We start from the raw sequence: 16,614 nt of genomic DNA, 5'->3' as shown, positions 1-16,614 counted from the left end.
GTGTTATGTCAACTTTTTAACTATAAAGAATGGGATTGTTGTACAAAATAAACTGAAACTAAATGAGGATGTTGAAACCCTGTCTGTTCAGGTGACCTCCAGAAACATCTTCAGACCATGTTCACTGTGCTGCGGCCGGAGGACACCATCCGACTGGTCAGTAACAAACACAGACACACATACACACACAGTAGCAAAGGAGCAAAGTGGCATTGTTATCAGGGAGATTATACTCCAAACAGAGGGGCTGGTTTCACGTCTTTGTTAGCAAATGTTACGCACAGAAACTTAATGGATTTAAAAATAAAAGTCAGGGTTGGGAAGCGTTCTTGCTGGTCCCTGCAGCATCTCTGATAAAGAAGTATTCCAGTAGTTTAGTATTGGACTTCTGTGAGTCAGAAGATTTGTGAGAAAAAATTGATCAAAATCAATCCCTAGTCTGGAGCAAACTTAAAAAAAACTGGACATGCAGTGCACCTCAGTAGTGTGTTTTATTACAGCCTCCATTCCAAGTAAACACCCACATATTTCAAACCTCACAGCCCCAGTCTGTAATGCCAGCTTTGTGTTAAAAGTTTGAAGTCTCCAAAAAACAAATCTGTGATAACCCTGATTAGCGCCTCCAGAGCCAAAGAAGACATTATACAACTGTTTTCACAGTTTGCCTCTCCTCTGTTTGTGCATTTCTCCACCCCTCTCCTTCCTTAATCTGTTCTTTCTATCTTTTCTTCCAGGCTGTGCGTCTGGAGAGCGCCTACCCTCAGGTAACCCGCTACATGGTAGTGGTCTCCACCAATGGTAGACAGGACACGGAGGAGAGCATTGTGCTTGGCATGGACTTTGTCTCCTCTGATAGGTTAGTGCCACGGCAACAGTGCATTATTCTGTCTTTTAGTGTTATATTAACTCTCATTAAATCCCAGACTTGTGACAGCAACTTAGAAGAGTTGGCACGTTACATCTGTTTGCAGTATGTTTTTAATTCAATTTTAAGCTTCTAACTGTAATATATTTAGCTTTCATAATGGTGATGTGGCCAGCAGCTAAAATGAAAGTTTTTCAAGGTGAAGAATAAAGTAAGAAAGCCTCTGTCTGACTCCTTTCTTCTTCCTTTACTGTTTTGCCATTTGAATATCATCCTGTATTATGTCAAACCAGTGTATCTTGTTTTCTTGTGCTGTTGTTTAACATGTTGATCTTCATGCCAGCTGCTGTACGGTGGGTCTGGTTCTACCTCTGTGGAGTGACACTCTGATCCACTTGGATGGAGATGGGTAAGACACCACACCTACGTCCTGCTTCCTCTTATTGCTCCCAGGGGCAACTGACTGTTCTGATCTCTTTTTTAGATGTCGGTCTTATTTAGCTGTTTTGTTGGTGTTGTCAGATGGCTATAAACTATAAGTGGACATCCCATCCCTAATCTCTCTCCCTCTCTGTCTCCACAGTGGTTTTAGTGTGTCGACAGTGAGCAGGGTTCATGTCTTCAAGCCAGTTTCTGTTCAGGCCATGTGGTGAGCAACCTTTTATTTTTTCCAACAAATGACAGCTATGTGAAGTTGCATCAAGGTTAAGGTTGCAGTCTTAAAAAGACTCGATCCGATGCTGTCCCCCTTGACTTTGACCTCCAGCCTTTTATTTTTGTCACTGTTTCTTATCTTCTCTCTCCTCCTGGTTTTCCCATTATCTTTCTGCTTTCCAGTCTCATCTTTATCGCTCCCTGTCCCACATGCCGGTGCTGCCTCTTCATTTCCGTACTCATTGTCTTCATTTCCTTGTTTTCCTCTTCTTTTGTCACTTTGCTCTTCTCCTGAACTCACTCTTCCTTCAGCATTCTCTGATACCTCCATTTATCTGCAGTTATATCTATAATATCTCTGTATTATGTCTCTTCCTCGCCGTAATCTTTACGTTCTCCTCTTCCCATCTGTTGTTCCTTCGTTTCTCTTACAAATTATTTAGCTCACCTTGCTTGTTATATTTCTCATATGTTATTAGTCATTCCTCTCTTATCTTTCTATCATGTGTTATCTTTTTCTCCATCTTGTGTAATTTCTCCCTCATGTAAAGAACACATTTCTGTTTACTCCAAACTTCACTCTTTTTGTATTTTTTTGATAATCTTAAGACAACCTCTCAAGTGTCATCATTTTCCCTCTCCATGTCTGTTTCAGGTCTGCCCTCCAGTCACTCCACAAAGCATGTGAGGTGGCTCGCTGCCATAATTACTACCCAGGCAGCCTGTTCTTGACCTGGATCAGCTACTACCAGAGCAGGATCTCCTCTAACCAATTGTGTATCAACGAGTGGAACGCCATGCAGGACGTCGAGTCGCACCGTGCAAACTCACCTGTTCCTTTCACAGACCTGTAAGTAGAGGAGGACAGGGGTGATCACATGAATATATAAACACACACACTACACAAATCCACATTTCTCACAGATGATATGATATAGGTATATCTGGATTTTTGTCTGGTTTGCGGTGCATTCCAGACATAGAGTCATTTTCACAAGTTTTCATTTTGTATGCCAGAGTAGCCCCCATTGATGTATGGTGTGAAATTCCTGTGGAGTGAATACACGGCTCAACATTTTCAAATCAGAGGATGTGTTGAATGGATACCCACAAGAAACACAACATTGCATCCCAGAGGTTAAAATACATAACTAAATAATTTAAAATGAATACGGCCACTGGTATTTAGTAACTAAAATACGAAAATTCACAAAATGGTTTGAATCGATTCCAAAAGTTGTTTTTGGCCAGCAGTCATTGTAGTTCCCTTTTCCAGAGAATTTTTTAAGCAAAAACTGATGTAAAAGCAAAGAAGGTTAAGAATTTTGGACGCACAAATGTAGGAAGGTCTTCATAGATGTACGGTGTATCAAAAGCTTGAAGTGATCTGAGCTGATGGACTGAAGTGATAAACCAAGAAGGCTCACCAGACAGCAGTGGTGTTAGTCTTTGTACATGACACGTGCACATGCATTTCAGCAGTGTGTGAGAGGTGTAGGGCACAGGAAAAGCATGTATGCAAATGTGAACAAACACATGTGTACCCAGAAATGCACAACTGGAAGGAGCTGGACATTTTTCAAAGCCAAAGCTGTTTCATAGTAGCTGTATTTTAGGCAATATCAGAAGAGGTGTCTTCAGTCACATCTACACAAAAACATTGCCTAACCTCTCTTCACGTGCCCACAGTATTGCCTCATCTCTATAGCCCTGGACTCTGGAACCGGGGTCACATGCTGTCTATGACCTCCGAGTAACAAGAAGCACCAGAGAGGGACACAAACAAAAACAAAAGCAAACATGCCAGCACGGCTGAACTGTGTGCAGAGACTCATGATCATTCACACATACACAATGTTGTCAACATAGCCACATGGGAGCATAGAAAATACTTGGGAATGACACATGCTGCCGGATTTATGTCTTTACTAATACCAAGGAAATTCCCCTCCCTGCTGCTTAGTCACGTGCCTCGCTACCTATTTGGAACGTCTCTCTCTCTCTCTTTCTCTCTCTCTCTCTCTTCTCTCTCTCTCTCTCTTTCTCTCTCTCTCTCGCTCGCTCACACACACACACACACACACACACACACACACACACACACACACACACACCTCAGAGATCCTTCAGTGTCCAAAATAGCTGAGGCTTTCGGCAGCTTGATTTATGTTTTTAAAAAAAGAGAATCCAGACAGACAAATGGGTAGACCAAGACAGGGACGGACAGAAGCAGGTGGCAGGCAAAGAGGAGGTGGTAGAGGATGGAGGCAGGACTAAGAAAGAGATGTTTTGCTACTGCATGCACCTGACGCTCATGGATGGAAAAAATAACAAGTTCCACTTAAAACTTGACGATCAAGAAACACCCATATTTACTGTCTTCCTGGAAACAGAAATACTTCACAACTCCCTCTCTGCAGGAGGTGTGTTTGCCATCTAATGCACTTATCATCAAGATCAACACCCACACATTATGAGCTCTGATACACACACACACACACACACACACACACACACACACGCACACGCAGTCGGTCATAAAGTCCCTGTTTGTCTTCCCGCACAGGCTGACTGCCAAAGCTGCATGACCAGCTGATGTTTGTTGACATGGCAGCTTGTTTCCCTGGTAAACCATTGAATGGATGGTTGAGATAGCAGGAAGTGGTTTGATGTTGGCATGTTTTCGTGTTAGTATGATTTATTCGACTCGGTGTGAATTCCCGTACACTACTTCCCTATCTGATTCAGCAGAGTGGCAGAATTTCCCTACCTCTGTTAATCATTAGCGCCATTCTTCATGTCGTCATACACTCGTCACACATGTGCTGCTTTGTTTTCTCCTTTATTTTTCTGACCAGCCATCCCTCCCTCCCTCTGGCTGTCTTTGGGCAAGTCAAGACTTGTTGTGTGGTGAAAGTGTCACTGGATGTCGGTAACTAACCAGCGTTTGTTGGCAGGGGTGAAAAGGTTTTCTTTCTCTCAACCCTGTGGACTCAGTCTCTTGGGGTCAGTAAGATATTCAGCAGTGAGCTAAACAAGCAGACTCTTTCCAGTGATCTAACATAGATATATGCTTTTAAGTCTGCAGCTACACACCTGTGGCTATCGCACTGCCCCCTCTTTGTAACTGCTGACCCACACTGCTGTGTACTATTACACTGAGGAATTATCTAAAAGCAAAACAAGAGAGAAAATTAGACTACGTAAGAAGGAGATGCTCGTAGACAAACTGAGCTCTTCTCTCCTGAGAGGTAATTAGGCCACTTGTTGGTATCATCAGCGTGACGTCCAAAGGCTAAATGCGTCCCCCAGCAGAGTGGTTAGAAACAGAGCCAGGCACAACAACAGGCATATTCTACAAGAGGACTTTGTTGTGGATCGCCGATGGGCCACGCTCTCAGATTTTCTATTCCCTCTCCAGTTTCTGAGAATCAGACAAAGTGGCAATTCTCTTGTGGAACAAGTAATCTCATTGAGACTAAAGTGAAAATGAATCAATGAACAGAAGGCAAGGGCTGTTACTGTGACAGTGAAGGTGGTTCTTTGTGTCCAAAATTGCTTATTTAGGCCAAGAGAAAATGTGTTAAAGGTGTTTTTGATAGAGGTGTTTGTGTCTGTATGTCCAGGCCCACAGAGAGGGAGCGCACGGAAAGACTGATCAAGATGCGCCTCCGAGAGATCATGATGCAGAAGGACCTGGAGAACGTCACCTGTAAGGAGGTGAGAGGCACATAGATGATTTACATTTACATTTAGGTTTAAAATAAATCTATTTGTTTTGATATTCAAGTGCAAATTTTCACCATTGTTTTTGCTGTAAAATTTTTACTTTCCACTCTTGCAAGAACAGGTTTAATTTCTCAGAAAAGCTTTTTGCAACAGATTTTACACTGAGTGATCATTAACAGTCATGGTGCTTCCCTGAATTGTTGTCATCATTTCCCAGATTCGAACAGAGTTGGAGATGCAGATGGTTTGTAACCTGAGGGAGTTTAAGGAGTTCATAGACAACGAGATGATAGTCATCCTGGGACAGATGGACAGCCCCACTGAGATCTTTGAACACGTCTATCTGGTAAGAACCAGGAGCCCTGTGATCTCGTAACCTTGGAACTTCCCTAACCGCATTCATCAAAATTAAGATATTAATAGTCGTAGTAACCTGCAGTTGGTTGTGTCAAAGTCCACGTTAAATGACAGTATAGGCATTTAACTTGCACTGTTTTCTTATGCATTGAATAAACTTGTGAACACCTTGATACTGACGGGACCCGTGTTGTCTCCAGGGCTCTGAATGGAACGCCTCCAACCTGGAGGAGCTGCAGAACAGTGGGTAAGAAATCAGTCACTACAGAACTCCTGTGTTACTTAACTCACCCTACAAACCACACTTAGTCAAACACACACTCACTAATCTCACTATCACTAAATGGAAAGATTACATTTTGTGTATGAAATATGTTTCCTAATTAAAATGAGAGAATCCATTACAGCTGCATTAAAGTATTGTTGTTCATGCACTGGATTTAATCACTCTGTAGTCAGTGATTTGGTTATCCACGCATAAACTAAATTGATTTTTGATAAAATAATCTTAAAACTAGGTCCACCAGGTTGCTTTTTTGGGAGCTTTCATCATTTCAGGGGCTTTTTTTTCCAAAGTCTGTTTTACTAATGTCTCAAATCTGCATCATCAACAGTAACCAACCTGATTGTTTGTTTATAGTTTACAGCAATGTTTGACCTGTGTGGTGTTAACCAATCATTCATCATCTGAATAACCTGCATGGAAATATGAATTGCTGATAGTTATTGTTGACAGTTATTGACATTAAAAGGTCAGCAAGTCAACCTGCCTCTGCCTGTCTCTCATGCAGAGTGCGATACATCCTGAACGTGACCAGGGAAATAGACAACTTCTTCCCGGGGATGTTTGAGTACCACAACATCAGAGTGTACGATGAGGAAGCCACCAACCTGCTGGAGTACTGGAACGAAACCTTCAAGTTCATCACCAAAGCCAAGTAGGCTAAAACACACACACGAACACACAGCTTCAGTTCTCCCAGCGTTCTCGATGTAGTCCTTGTAATGCAACACAATCTCTCTCCTCTGTCTCTGTTAGGAAAGCTGGTGCTAAGTGTCTGGTTCACTGTAAGATGGGCGTGAGCCGCTCCGCCTCCACAGTGATCGCCTATGCTATGAAGGAGTACGGCTGGGACCTGGACACTGCCTTCGACTATGTGAAAGAGAGACGGACTGTCACCAAACCAAACCCTTCCTTCATGAAACAGCTGGAGGAGTATCAGGGAATTCTGCTGGCCAGGTGAGCTTTCATATAGAAGCGTCTGTCCTGTAAACACATTCTTTATGGTTTATTTTGGAGCTAACATACTATTGTTTTTCTTTTCCTCCACAGCAAACAAAGGCATAATAAGCTATGGCGCTCCCACTCTGATAGTGACCTATCAGATCGCCCAGAGTCAATGTGCAAAGCTTCCTCACACTCTCTGGGACACTCCGACTCTCACAACAACAACACCGCCTCCTCCCCCTCCTTACATCACTTCCTGGGTGTGGCTGTGCTGCAAGCGCTTGGTGCTGAACCTGAAGACTCTGCCAAATCAAACAACACACACACCTCTGACTCACACACGCACACCAATGGTTTGTGTGACTCACCGGTTCAGGAGGAGGTCAGATCAGATTGTGCAGACCCCCTCCTGCTTCCCCTCCCCAGACCCCGAGCAGCCACTGTAGTCCCAGAGGAAAGACTGGACAATTCAGCGAGCGTGGCTGTCACTGTGCCTGTTGCTGTACCCCACCCGCCACCATCGCTCCACATCCTACCTCCTACTCCTGAACTCCAGCGCGCTCACCGGGGTCCTCCCACACATCTGTCCATTTCAGTGCCCAAAAACAAACCAGCAGAACTGTCTCTTAATTTGCCTGAGCGAAGCAGCTCAGAAGAAATCTCTCCCCTCACCCCGGGATCCACAGACTCAGACATACTAGATCAATCATTGTCTGATTTACCAAGTGACAAACACAGCCCTCTCAGCCCTGCAAACACCACCCCTCTCCAACTGCTTCTTCCCCTCGCTCCCAGTGACAATAACAACAACCCCAGTGAGTTACAAACAGGCAGTGCCTTCGACAGCCGCGGCGATGCCGATGGGTCTTCAAACCACAGCACAGACAGCATCGACTTCTTCAGCGCTAGAGAAAAGTTTCTGGGCTTGGCCCAAGATGGCAGAACTCGGACACTTTCAGAGCAGGCACAACAGAGGACATCTCTGTCCCATGACGAGAACAGAGAAACGGAAGCTAAGGAGGAAGAGGAGCATGGGAATGAGAGTCAGGTACAGACTTCTGATTCTTCATTTTTTGTCTTTGATATCATAACTTTCATGAAAACACGTGATTGATTGTAAGGCTGCAACAAACACATGTGAATCATCAACTAATCTGTAGATTAGATTAAATTCTCAAATAATTGATTGGTTTATAAAATTGGTTAATAAAAAACATAATGTCGTGTTGCAGCTGCTTAAAGAGCTGATTGTGAAGGAGCTGACAGGTGTTGTTGTTGACCAGCACCAAGTTCGAGTTCTACCAGCGCAGTGGTCTGTGACAGTAAGCAGCTGATAGGCCTTGAGTATCAGTGAGGCTACATAAAGATCCCTATTTCTAGTACTAATCACACTGGAAGTGAAAGTGGAACCTGATTGGATCAGATTTTGTCTAAAGGACCACAAGGTAGCAAACAGACTATGAGTAAAAAACAGATCCTAAGTGAATCTACATAAATCATACTGACACCTGCTGGAGGGTGAGAGAAGAGTCAAGACAGTAAAACTTAAGTAGTAGTAGTACTTAATGTAGTTTAATAAGTAGTAATTAATAATTAGATACTAAATCATGACCTATAATAAAAGGAAGACTGTTACTGCTTCACACAAACACACATAGTAGAGAAATGGCATGAGCCTATGACTAATACAGTCTTTATGTCTCTTTTGCTCTCTGTCTATCAGACATCGCCGCAGTCCGAAGACAGTGTTGACAAAGCCAGCCCTGAACGAACTCATCACCCTCCCCATGACAATGGAATATCAGTCCGCCATATTGTCACTGAGATCGAAGCCATATGCCACCCTGCGTCTTGCCTTTCTCCTACTCCGTCCTCCACCTCGTCTTCGTCGTTCCCTCCATCCTCCCACAGCCCTGAGCTCATCCGACCAGAGCATCAGGAGGAGGCAGAGTCTTCTGAAGTTACGCACGGCTCTTTAACTCCGCCTTCACACCCACAGTCTCCTTCCATGCTGCCGTGCGACTGGCCGGCGGGCTCGGTGCGGCGGGCTACCAAGCAGCTGGAGCAGAAGCTAAGGCAGGAAATGGAGATGGTGGCGTCTCAGCGATCCCCGCTGCATTCCCCCAGCACTGAACACCCTCCTGTCAGACTGTCCCTGTGCTCCCCGAGCACTGAACATCCTCCACTTCGCTCCCCTCATCACTCCACAGAACAAAGGATCACTCAGGGAGAGATCATGGCTGTATCTGCTAAGTCCAAAGACAGAGAGAAGCATACAGGGTCAAAACATGAGCTTCAAAGACTCGACTCCTCAGGCACGGACACACTCCCAGACCCTTCCTCCTCCCTCAACTCAAATATCAGCCAAGTCTTTGGTGCTATACCTGTCACTGTGCACACATCCATAGATAGCCATACTGTGACATCATCACTGGCCTCTACTAGTCAATTTGTAGAATCATCTCTAAATACCTCAGCCCAGTCCCAAGGACAGAGCCAGCTCCACAGCCAAAACCAGCAGTGTCAGACCCTGCCCCAGGCCTGCTCAAACCAAATGACTGTGGATGGGGTGACAGTGCAGGAGTCAGACACAGATGAGAGACTGGAGTCCAGTTCCCAGGGCAGGCAGGCAGGGGGCTGTGGCCCCGGATGTGATGCCCAGAGCAGGCTGGCTCGTGGCAGCCAGGAGCTGGAGAGGATTCAGCAAACGCTGAGAGAGCTGCAGGCTTTCCTTCATGAGGGCATCAGCCTGAAGACAGCGGACAATGAAGTACAGGAACTGGAGCAGCCTCAGGGGCTGAGAGACGCTATGGACACAGAGCCAGGACCTTGTAAAGGGGCAAGTTCTGAACAGACCCCTCCGGGGCTAGAAGTAGGGCAGCGACTTCGAAAGAGACGAGAAGGGAAGAGTTTCCTGGAACCAACAGGATGGCACAGAGCCATGGAGCTCGAGGCTCGCATCCGCCAGGCAGGCCTCACCCCCCCTTCTCTCATGAAGAGGTCGGCCTCTTTGGCTAAACTGGACTGTCTGGAGCTGTCAGCCAACGACCTCAGCGACTTGGACCTTAGGCCACACACCAGGACGACATCAGCACACTCCCAGGACTCTTTCAACATGTCCCCGTCTCACCCAGACGACACCTGGAAGAAGCAGAAAGTGTTGGCTCGAAACACTTGTGCGGAACAGACAGGTTTGCCCCGTGACGACTCATCCTCGTCACAGTCCCTCGGCCTCTTCTCCGCCCCTCACTGTTGTTCAAAAGAAGAGACAAGTGAGAGGGAGGAGCCAGATGGAAGCGGGAACCACGCGCTCATTACATCACGTCAGCAGGGGAGGGGACACTCGTCGAGACGTTCACGCAAAGCGTCTGCTGAGAAAAAGCAGCGAGCCGTCACTGTGCTATACAATACCATGTAACCTCAGTGCAATGGACTTGAACGGACACAACTGGAGCTGTGCACATGTATGAGAGAGGCTGCATGATGTGTATGAATGTGTAGCAGGCAAACTGTAGGCCGTGTGCAACCTCCCATGTATGTACAGTGTGTAAGAATTGAATGACATAACATATGTTTGCATGTGACTCACTGGATGTGCTGTTTCAACTGGAGTTCAGGTTTGTATGTACAATAATGAAATATGAATGTCCGAACTAAGACTGAACAGGTGCATACTGTACGCACTCCACTATGTCCCTTTTTTTTTGTTTTAGAGACATTAGTTTTCAGTGTGTGACCCTCGCTGCCCGGACAGAGTTTCTAAGGCAACAGTGAGAGGGGCTTTTTCTCAAAACATGCACTTTACTGTTTAGATGATTTTCTTTTTATTTGAAATCTGTTTCTTACCCCGGGGAGGATTAATTTGCACTGATCTCAGTAGACTTGTCTCTGTATGAGTTTTTGTTTTCAAAGTGGACAGACATGTCTTTATTCAGATTTTTAATTGAACCAGGACAAAGCTGATATGTGTTTTTGTTTTTTTTTTATTCAGTGCTTTAGCAGTAAATAAATACGGTGAGTTTGTTTCGACTGTAGTGACATTATTCTTGTGTTCAGCTTCATCTCACACACAAGGAGATGACTGATACAGGCTGAAATGTAACCAATGTATCATTGACTTTACTGTCACCTGCTGGCCAGGCAGAGAACTACAGTTTTAAACAACTCTTAATGCACATGAGAAGGTGGGAAAATGTTTAAAATGTAGTTAAAATGTGTTGTTACAGGAGTTTTACCCTGGAAAGAAAACACTGAAGAGTTCTCCAAACTCACTACACAGTGGTCAGATGGGTGGAGACCAACCCTACAACCTTTAGAGTTGATAGAAATATATTCTACTTATCATGTTTAACTACAAGTAACTGTGTCTTTGAACAAGTCTCCTCAGGGATACAATCTCAGTGCAGTTTATTTCAGGCTGACATTTTACCTACTGTTTCATGTGGGTAATTAAACACGGAGATGTAGGCCACCCGGGCCCCTCCTGTGAGACACACACACACACACAAATCACACAGCAGCACTGACCTGGAAAGAATGACATTAAAGAATTTGACCAGACTAAAAAAAAAAACAGGCCATTAAAAAAAGACATCAAACTCATAAGCCTCATATTTTCTAATATTCTGTGTTTTGAGTGTAAAAAAAAATGAAGACCAGGTTATTGTAGTGAATCAAGAGCAAAGCAAAGATTCCCTGATGATTTCACCAATTAAATCCACTTCAGTAGACACAGCAGACGGCTTAAAGAAGGGTTTTTTTTGTTTGTTTTTTTTACAGCATATGCCCCAAATTGAACTGTCATGAACAACTAGTTGAAACAGTGAGGAATAAAATCAGTGGAGCAGAAGAGAGAGGGTTAGAGTGAGTGTTTGTCTCCCTGGGTGTGATGACTGAGATTGGCATCCGTCCTCTTTGCATACTGATGCTCTCAGCTTCTCCCTCTCGCTCTCTCTGACAGACACAAACACACACACCGTGTTTTTATGTCTGTGACTCTTTACAAATTCCCTTCACACACACTTGCACCCCATTGCTTCCACCGTCCTGATGTTATTCATGATGTCGAGTCAGAGCAAGGGAAGCTGTTGTGGCTGCACACTGCTGATTCACATAGAAAATTATTTCATTTTTCCTATTCTGTCTCACCCACCATAAAGGCAGCCTGGGTGCACTGAGTGGTATTTCTTAGAAGGTTTAGAGTCTCTAAGCTGTCCTTTTCCTTCCTGTCATGCCTAAAATAACTACAGGCAAAAACCCCCTTGGATCTGGCTGAGGCGCTGGGAATCCATGTCACAGGGAGGATGATGGAGGTGGAAGCTGCTAAAAACAGACCAGCTCTCTCTGCTGCTGACTGACGCTGCAGCTTTCCATATCTTGTGAGAAATTAATTGCTTTTTTCGCTGTCCTTCACTGGAGAGGACCAGAAAACTAACTTGGAGTAGAGAGCTGCAGCTAGCACTCAGGGTGGGGCAGTGGGTGGAGGCTTGGTGGGGGTGTGTGTGTGTGTGTGTGTGTGTGTGTGTGTGTGGGGGGGGTGGGGGGTGGGGGGGGGGGGTCAAGGGATTTAAAGCATGTTAAAGCTGTCAGTAATTTGAAAAAGGATTAAAAAATAACCCACTTGTACATTGCTGCTCCAAAAAGATGTTTCTTTATTTTAATCATTATCTGAATTCATCTCCCAGCATACACCATGAAAACATTCGGCTGCATCTCTTTTCTGCAACATTTTTTAAAAAGTAAAAAAATGAATATTTTTCTTATCAACCAGGCAAGCTTGACTATGAATTACAGAGGAGGCAGAGAGGTGGTCCTCCTCAGTTTGTGCTGATATTGGAGTGTGAAAGTTTTACATTTCTTTCAAAGAAATAATATAAAAAGAAACAGAAGAAAAAACAAGCTGGTCCTCTCCTCCCGTCTCTTGCAACAAAACATGTTTCTCATGGTTTGGCTAGCCTTGAGCCCTGCAATAAAAGTTACCTGCAATTATGAGAGCTAGAACAACTTGAACAATCTTGCCAATCCATTGTTTTTTTGTTGGATGATTTTGCGCTTTTTGTTTCCAGCATGTTGTGGTGAGTTGCTCTTAGGGTGCAATAAAACCTAACCTTGCTGCTGATCGCCTCTACAGTGACTCTTCCGGGGGAAAATTTTTCCGTCAGAGCGCGTCCTCTGATATTGCAGGTCTCCAGGCTGGACTCAAGTCAGACAAAACAACCCTCATACCGGTGCAGACCATGCTGAAATATTGTACACACACTGTACCGTGACTACATAGAAACACAGAAATCATCCGCTCATTAAAGGTGAGAAGATGCAAATATACAGAAAATCTCTTTCAGATACATTTCTACTCCACAATCCACTTACAAACCACAAGCATTGTCCCTTTATTGTTTGTATTACACACAAGCCTGCGACAAAGTCATTCGCATTCACATACAGTATAGTTAGTACACCAAGTGTTCATCCGGTAGTCTCGTCAAATCTTTGCTGCTGCAAGTCTAACATCAGGCTAAAACTAGAGCTGGCCTGAGTTTACTTTGTGCTCAAACTCATCATCTATATCCATTAACAGTCATATATGTGATCCACCCACAAGCTAAGTACAGTACATCTGGATTTTGTGCAAATCAAAAAAAGAAATATACCAGTCTGTTTTTTTGTATTTTTTTAATATTTTTTTTAAATGTTTCTCATTAAAAACTGAGGAAGTCAGATGGTTTATCGACATTCAACTCAACTTGACCAACCTTTAATGAAGAAGAAGACAGTTTTGACCACACCGCCGGCCCTGTCACTGCTCCTTCCACACAATCACAGTTAAGACTGAAGCCCACACAACTCAGTGGCAAAAGGACTCACAGAGTGAGTGTGTGTGTTAGTGCTGGAGCGGAGAGTTGGCCTAACACACTACCTTCACAGGACAGAAGGTGCCCTGTTGACTCCTGCACGAGAGCTGGTTTTGAAACACACACACACACATACATACACACACACACACACACACACACACACACCTGCAAACAGACAGAAATCACTCATCCAAGGAGGCATTCTAAACTTGTTGTATTGGATGTATTGTTGGTTGTAAACTGGCACTGGTCAAGAAAAGTACCTTGTGGCACCAGAAAGAGGAAACCTGGGGGGTCCCTCTCCGGCTGTCTGAGGCCTGGACAGCTGCATCACCATATGGCTTTGGGGGAGAGGTCTGGCTCAGGTGATGGGAGAGAAAGGAGGAGGCAATTTGATCGTATGAAACCACTAAGATGACTTTTTCCGGCCACTTACACAGTGTGCTTTAAGTTTTAAAGTAGCCTATACTGCCATTTTCTCCCATGTGTCCTTGGTCCAGACCCCACCCTTCAGACCTCTGCCCGCCCCCCTGCTAGGCCACTCAGCTCTCATTTCTCCATGAGTGACAGCTGGATGATGCGCTGTAGCTCCTCCTCCTCTTGCCGCCGCCGCAGCTCCGCCTCCTCCTGCTCCCGGGCTGAGATCTCCATGGCGATGCGCAGCTGCTCGTCGTAGCTGCAGGTGTTTGGCTGCTTCTTAGAAGGGGTGGAGCAGAGGCTGGAGGGTGGGCGGGGCTTGTGCTGGGGCGTCCTAGGGTGGAGAACGGTGAGGGAGGTAAAGGAAAGAAGAACACAAGTTGAAATACCCCTAAGTGCGTTAGTTCCTGGACACATTCCTGACCCTGCAGGTCATAAAATTTCCATTAGATTATATTTATAAAATGTACTTTAGCGAGGGTTTGTAATTTATTATCACTGGAGCAAAGAATGTTTATTAACTTCATTTACAACTGTAGAGTTGATGGCTTGTTGTAAGAACCAATTATTAATGATTGATTACGTTGTTTAATGTTCAATGTTCTAATACGTCAGATGTTGCTGTTGGTTTATTAAAAATGAGAAACCTGTGACTCTTTAGCTTTTATGATTGATTTATGTTTGTAGCTGCAGAATTAGTACGTCATAGAAAGTCATAAAAGACTTCAGGGTAACATTGAGGAGGTTATATAAGAAAAAGACGGATAATACAGTCTATAATTTATAGTGTCATTTTGTTGTATGATTCAGGCACCAATATCACACTTACTCGCTCCTACTGTTACATAAATGTATAGGTACAGTATAAGAAAACAAGACTGTGGGGAACAAGGCAGCGTTTTTTGTAATTACTGGATATCTATGGGGTTTAGTAGTGTGAAGCAAAAGTGAAGTTTGGGGAAAATGGTATTAACAACCTTTTTCTTACTGTGTTATTGAAGAATCGGATGGGGAAGAACATCCCACATATCTTATTCTTAATGTGTAATTAAAATATTTAAAATGAAAATTATTAGGTTCTTTATTAAACATTAAAGATTAGCCACGTTTGATCCCTTCATCTATATGTTATATTATTATATTATTTTATCACATTATAGTCTGTTCCTCTTGGATGATAGCAGAAGCTTTTCTTTGCCGTATATGCTTGACAAAGGAGAAAATGTATAGGAGAACATTATCAGATATTTTTTCATTTCAAATCATAAAATAAAGTAGAAAACGTTTTATATTGTATTTTCTCCTTTATTAATCACTGATATCTGTATTTTACATTACACAATAATTAAAAAGTATGTGGGCTGTTATATAATGTGTGGCTGTTCTCCCTTTATTATTCTTTAATTACACCATAACAATAAGAAACTGGTGTAAAGCTGGCTTGATATTATTCTGTAAATGTATTCAGTGGATAAAGTGACGTGTCTTTTAAGAATTAATGGAAAGATTTTGACAAAACATGGGGGGAAAACAATTACCTTTTCATGTAATGAAAGGTTGAACATGACAAGTAACTGTTTAATGATGGGAAAATGTGAAATAAGAATGACAAACTATTAGTTTGAAGCTATGTTGTATTTGTGTACTTGTTGTTCCTGATCTGAAAAGAAAAAAATTCAAGCATTAAAAAATAAATTTAGATCCACTGCCCTTTAATAATAGTTTACAACACTGAGGTGCTGAGCTCACTCGTCATGACGGTTGGAGAGATTTTTCACACCCTCACAACCAAGAAGTTGAATATTAGTTACATAAATCCCTTGACATAAAGAGGACAGGTTAAAATAACTTAAAAGAAAAGTCAAGGATTTTCTTGCCAAGTTGCACGAACTTTTAAGTGTAATTTTGTTATTTTTTATATATCATATTTAGAGCTAAGTTTAGTTCAGTTTTTGTTTTTTCATGGTCGACAACAATGTTTCCACATCCAGTTTCCTCTAACATTATAACTTTGCCTTAAGTAAACATTGCAGTAGCAATGTCTGTATATCCATCCTCTCGTCTACAAATAGGGACGACAGCGGGAGAAAACACAGTCTGAAGATAACAGGCTAAAGTCAACAACAGCACTGTCAACTGTGAAAGCAGGAAACTCTCTCATCCTCCCACTCTCTCTCTCTCTACAAACACACACACACTCAGTAGTGTGCAGTAGATAGGAGATGGGGGGAGAATAGCAGGATGGATAAGAGAACAGAGGAGGGGAGGATAAGACAGGAATACAGGATGTGAGTCAGGGATGGAAGGAAAGAACTGCAGGATGGAAAAAATACAATGGAAGAGAGCAAGACACTGAAGAATAACAATACATAACAGAAGTGAGAGGAAGTCAGAGACAATATGGGTGAAGGAATGGCAGGATATATCACTTTTCTGCTGACAGTCACGGAGATTTATGTTTTTTGAGGCTTCTCGCTCTTTTGAAGATAAAAGTCCCTTTATTTTTAACA

At 43.4% G+C, this 16,614-nt stretch overlaps 2 protein-coding genes across 4 annotated transcripts in view; one reads left to right on the top strand and one right to left on the bottom strand.

Moving 5' to 3' along the window:
- ssh2a (slingshot protein phosphatase 2a) overlaps positions 1 to 10,856 on the top strand; it is a 29,807-nt gene extending 18,951 nt beyond the window's left edge. For both annotated transcript variants that reach the window (XM_056374222.1, XM_056374221.1), the window contains 12 exons: positions 92 to 156; positions 735 to 856; positions 1,209 to 1,274; positions 1,449 to 1,514; positions 2,175 to 2,369; positions 5,146 to 5,239; positions 5,466 to 5,594; positions 5,806 to 5,852; positions 6,397 to 6,543; positions 6,645 to 6,845; positions 6,939 to 7,881; positions 8,557 to 10,856. In XM_056374222.1, coding sequence (XP_056230197.1) covers positions 92 to 156; positions 735 to 856; positions 1,209 to 1,274; positions 1,449 to 1,514; positions 2,175 to 2,369; positions 5,146 to 5,239; positions 5,466 to 5,594; positions 5,806 to 5,852; positions 6,397 to 6,543; positions 6,645 to 6,845; positions 6,939 to 7,881; positions 8,557 to 10,251 — 3,770 coding nt within the window. In that variant the 3' untranslated portion in view covers positions 10,252 to 10,856. The remainder of the gene's footprint in view (positions 1 to 91; positions 157 to 734; positions 857 to 1,208; positions 1,275 to 1,448; positions 1,515 to 2,174; positions 2,370 to 5,145; positions 5,240 to 5,465; positions 5,595 to 5,805; positions 5,853 to 6,396; positions 6,544 to 6,644; positions 6,846 to 6,938; positions 7,882 to 8,556) is intronic.
- A 1,611-nt stretch (positions 10,857 to 12,467) lies between these two features.
- The window catches only part of ankrd13b (ankyrin repeat domain 13B), a 41,944-nt gene continuing 37,797 nt past the window's right edge, over positions 12,468 to 16,614 (bottom strand). For both annotated transcript variants that reach the window (XM_056375037.1, XM_056375036.1), the window contains one exon: positions 12,468 to 14,438. In XM_056375037.1, coding sequence (XP_056231012.1) covers positions 14,237 to 14,438 — 202 coding nt within the window. In that variant the 3' untranslated portion in view covers positions 12,468 to 14,236. The remainder of the gene's footprint in view (positions 14,439 to 16,614) is intronic.

Source organism: Seriola aureovittata, chromosome 4, assembly GCF_021018895.1.
Source record: "Seriola aureovittata isolate HTS-2021-v1 ecotype China chromosome 4, ASM2101889v1, whole genome shotgun sequence".
Classification (NCBI taxonomy): Eukaryota; Metazoa; Chordata; class Actinopteri; order Carangiformes; family Carangidae; genus Seriola; species Seriola aureovittata.
The sequence above is the reverse complement of the archived record's forward strand: the minus strand, read 5'-3'. Positions and strand labels throughout refer to the sequence as shown.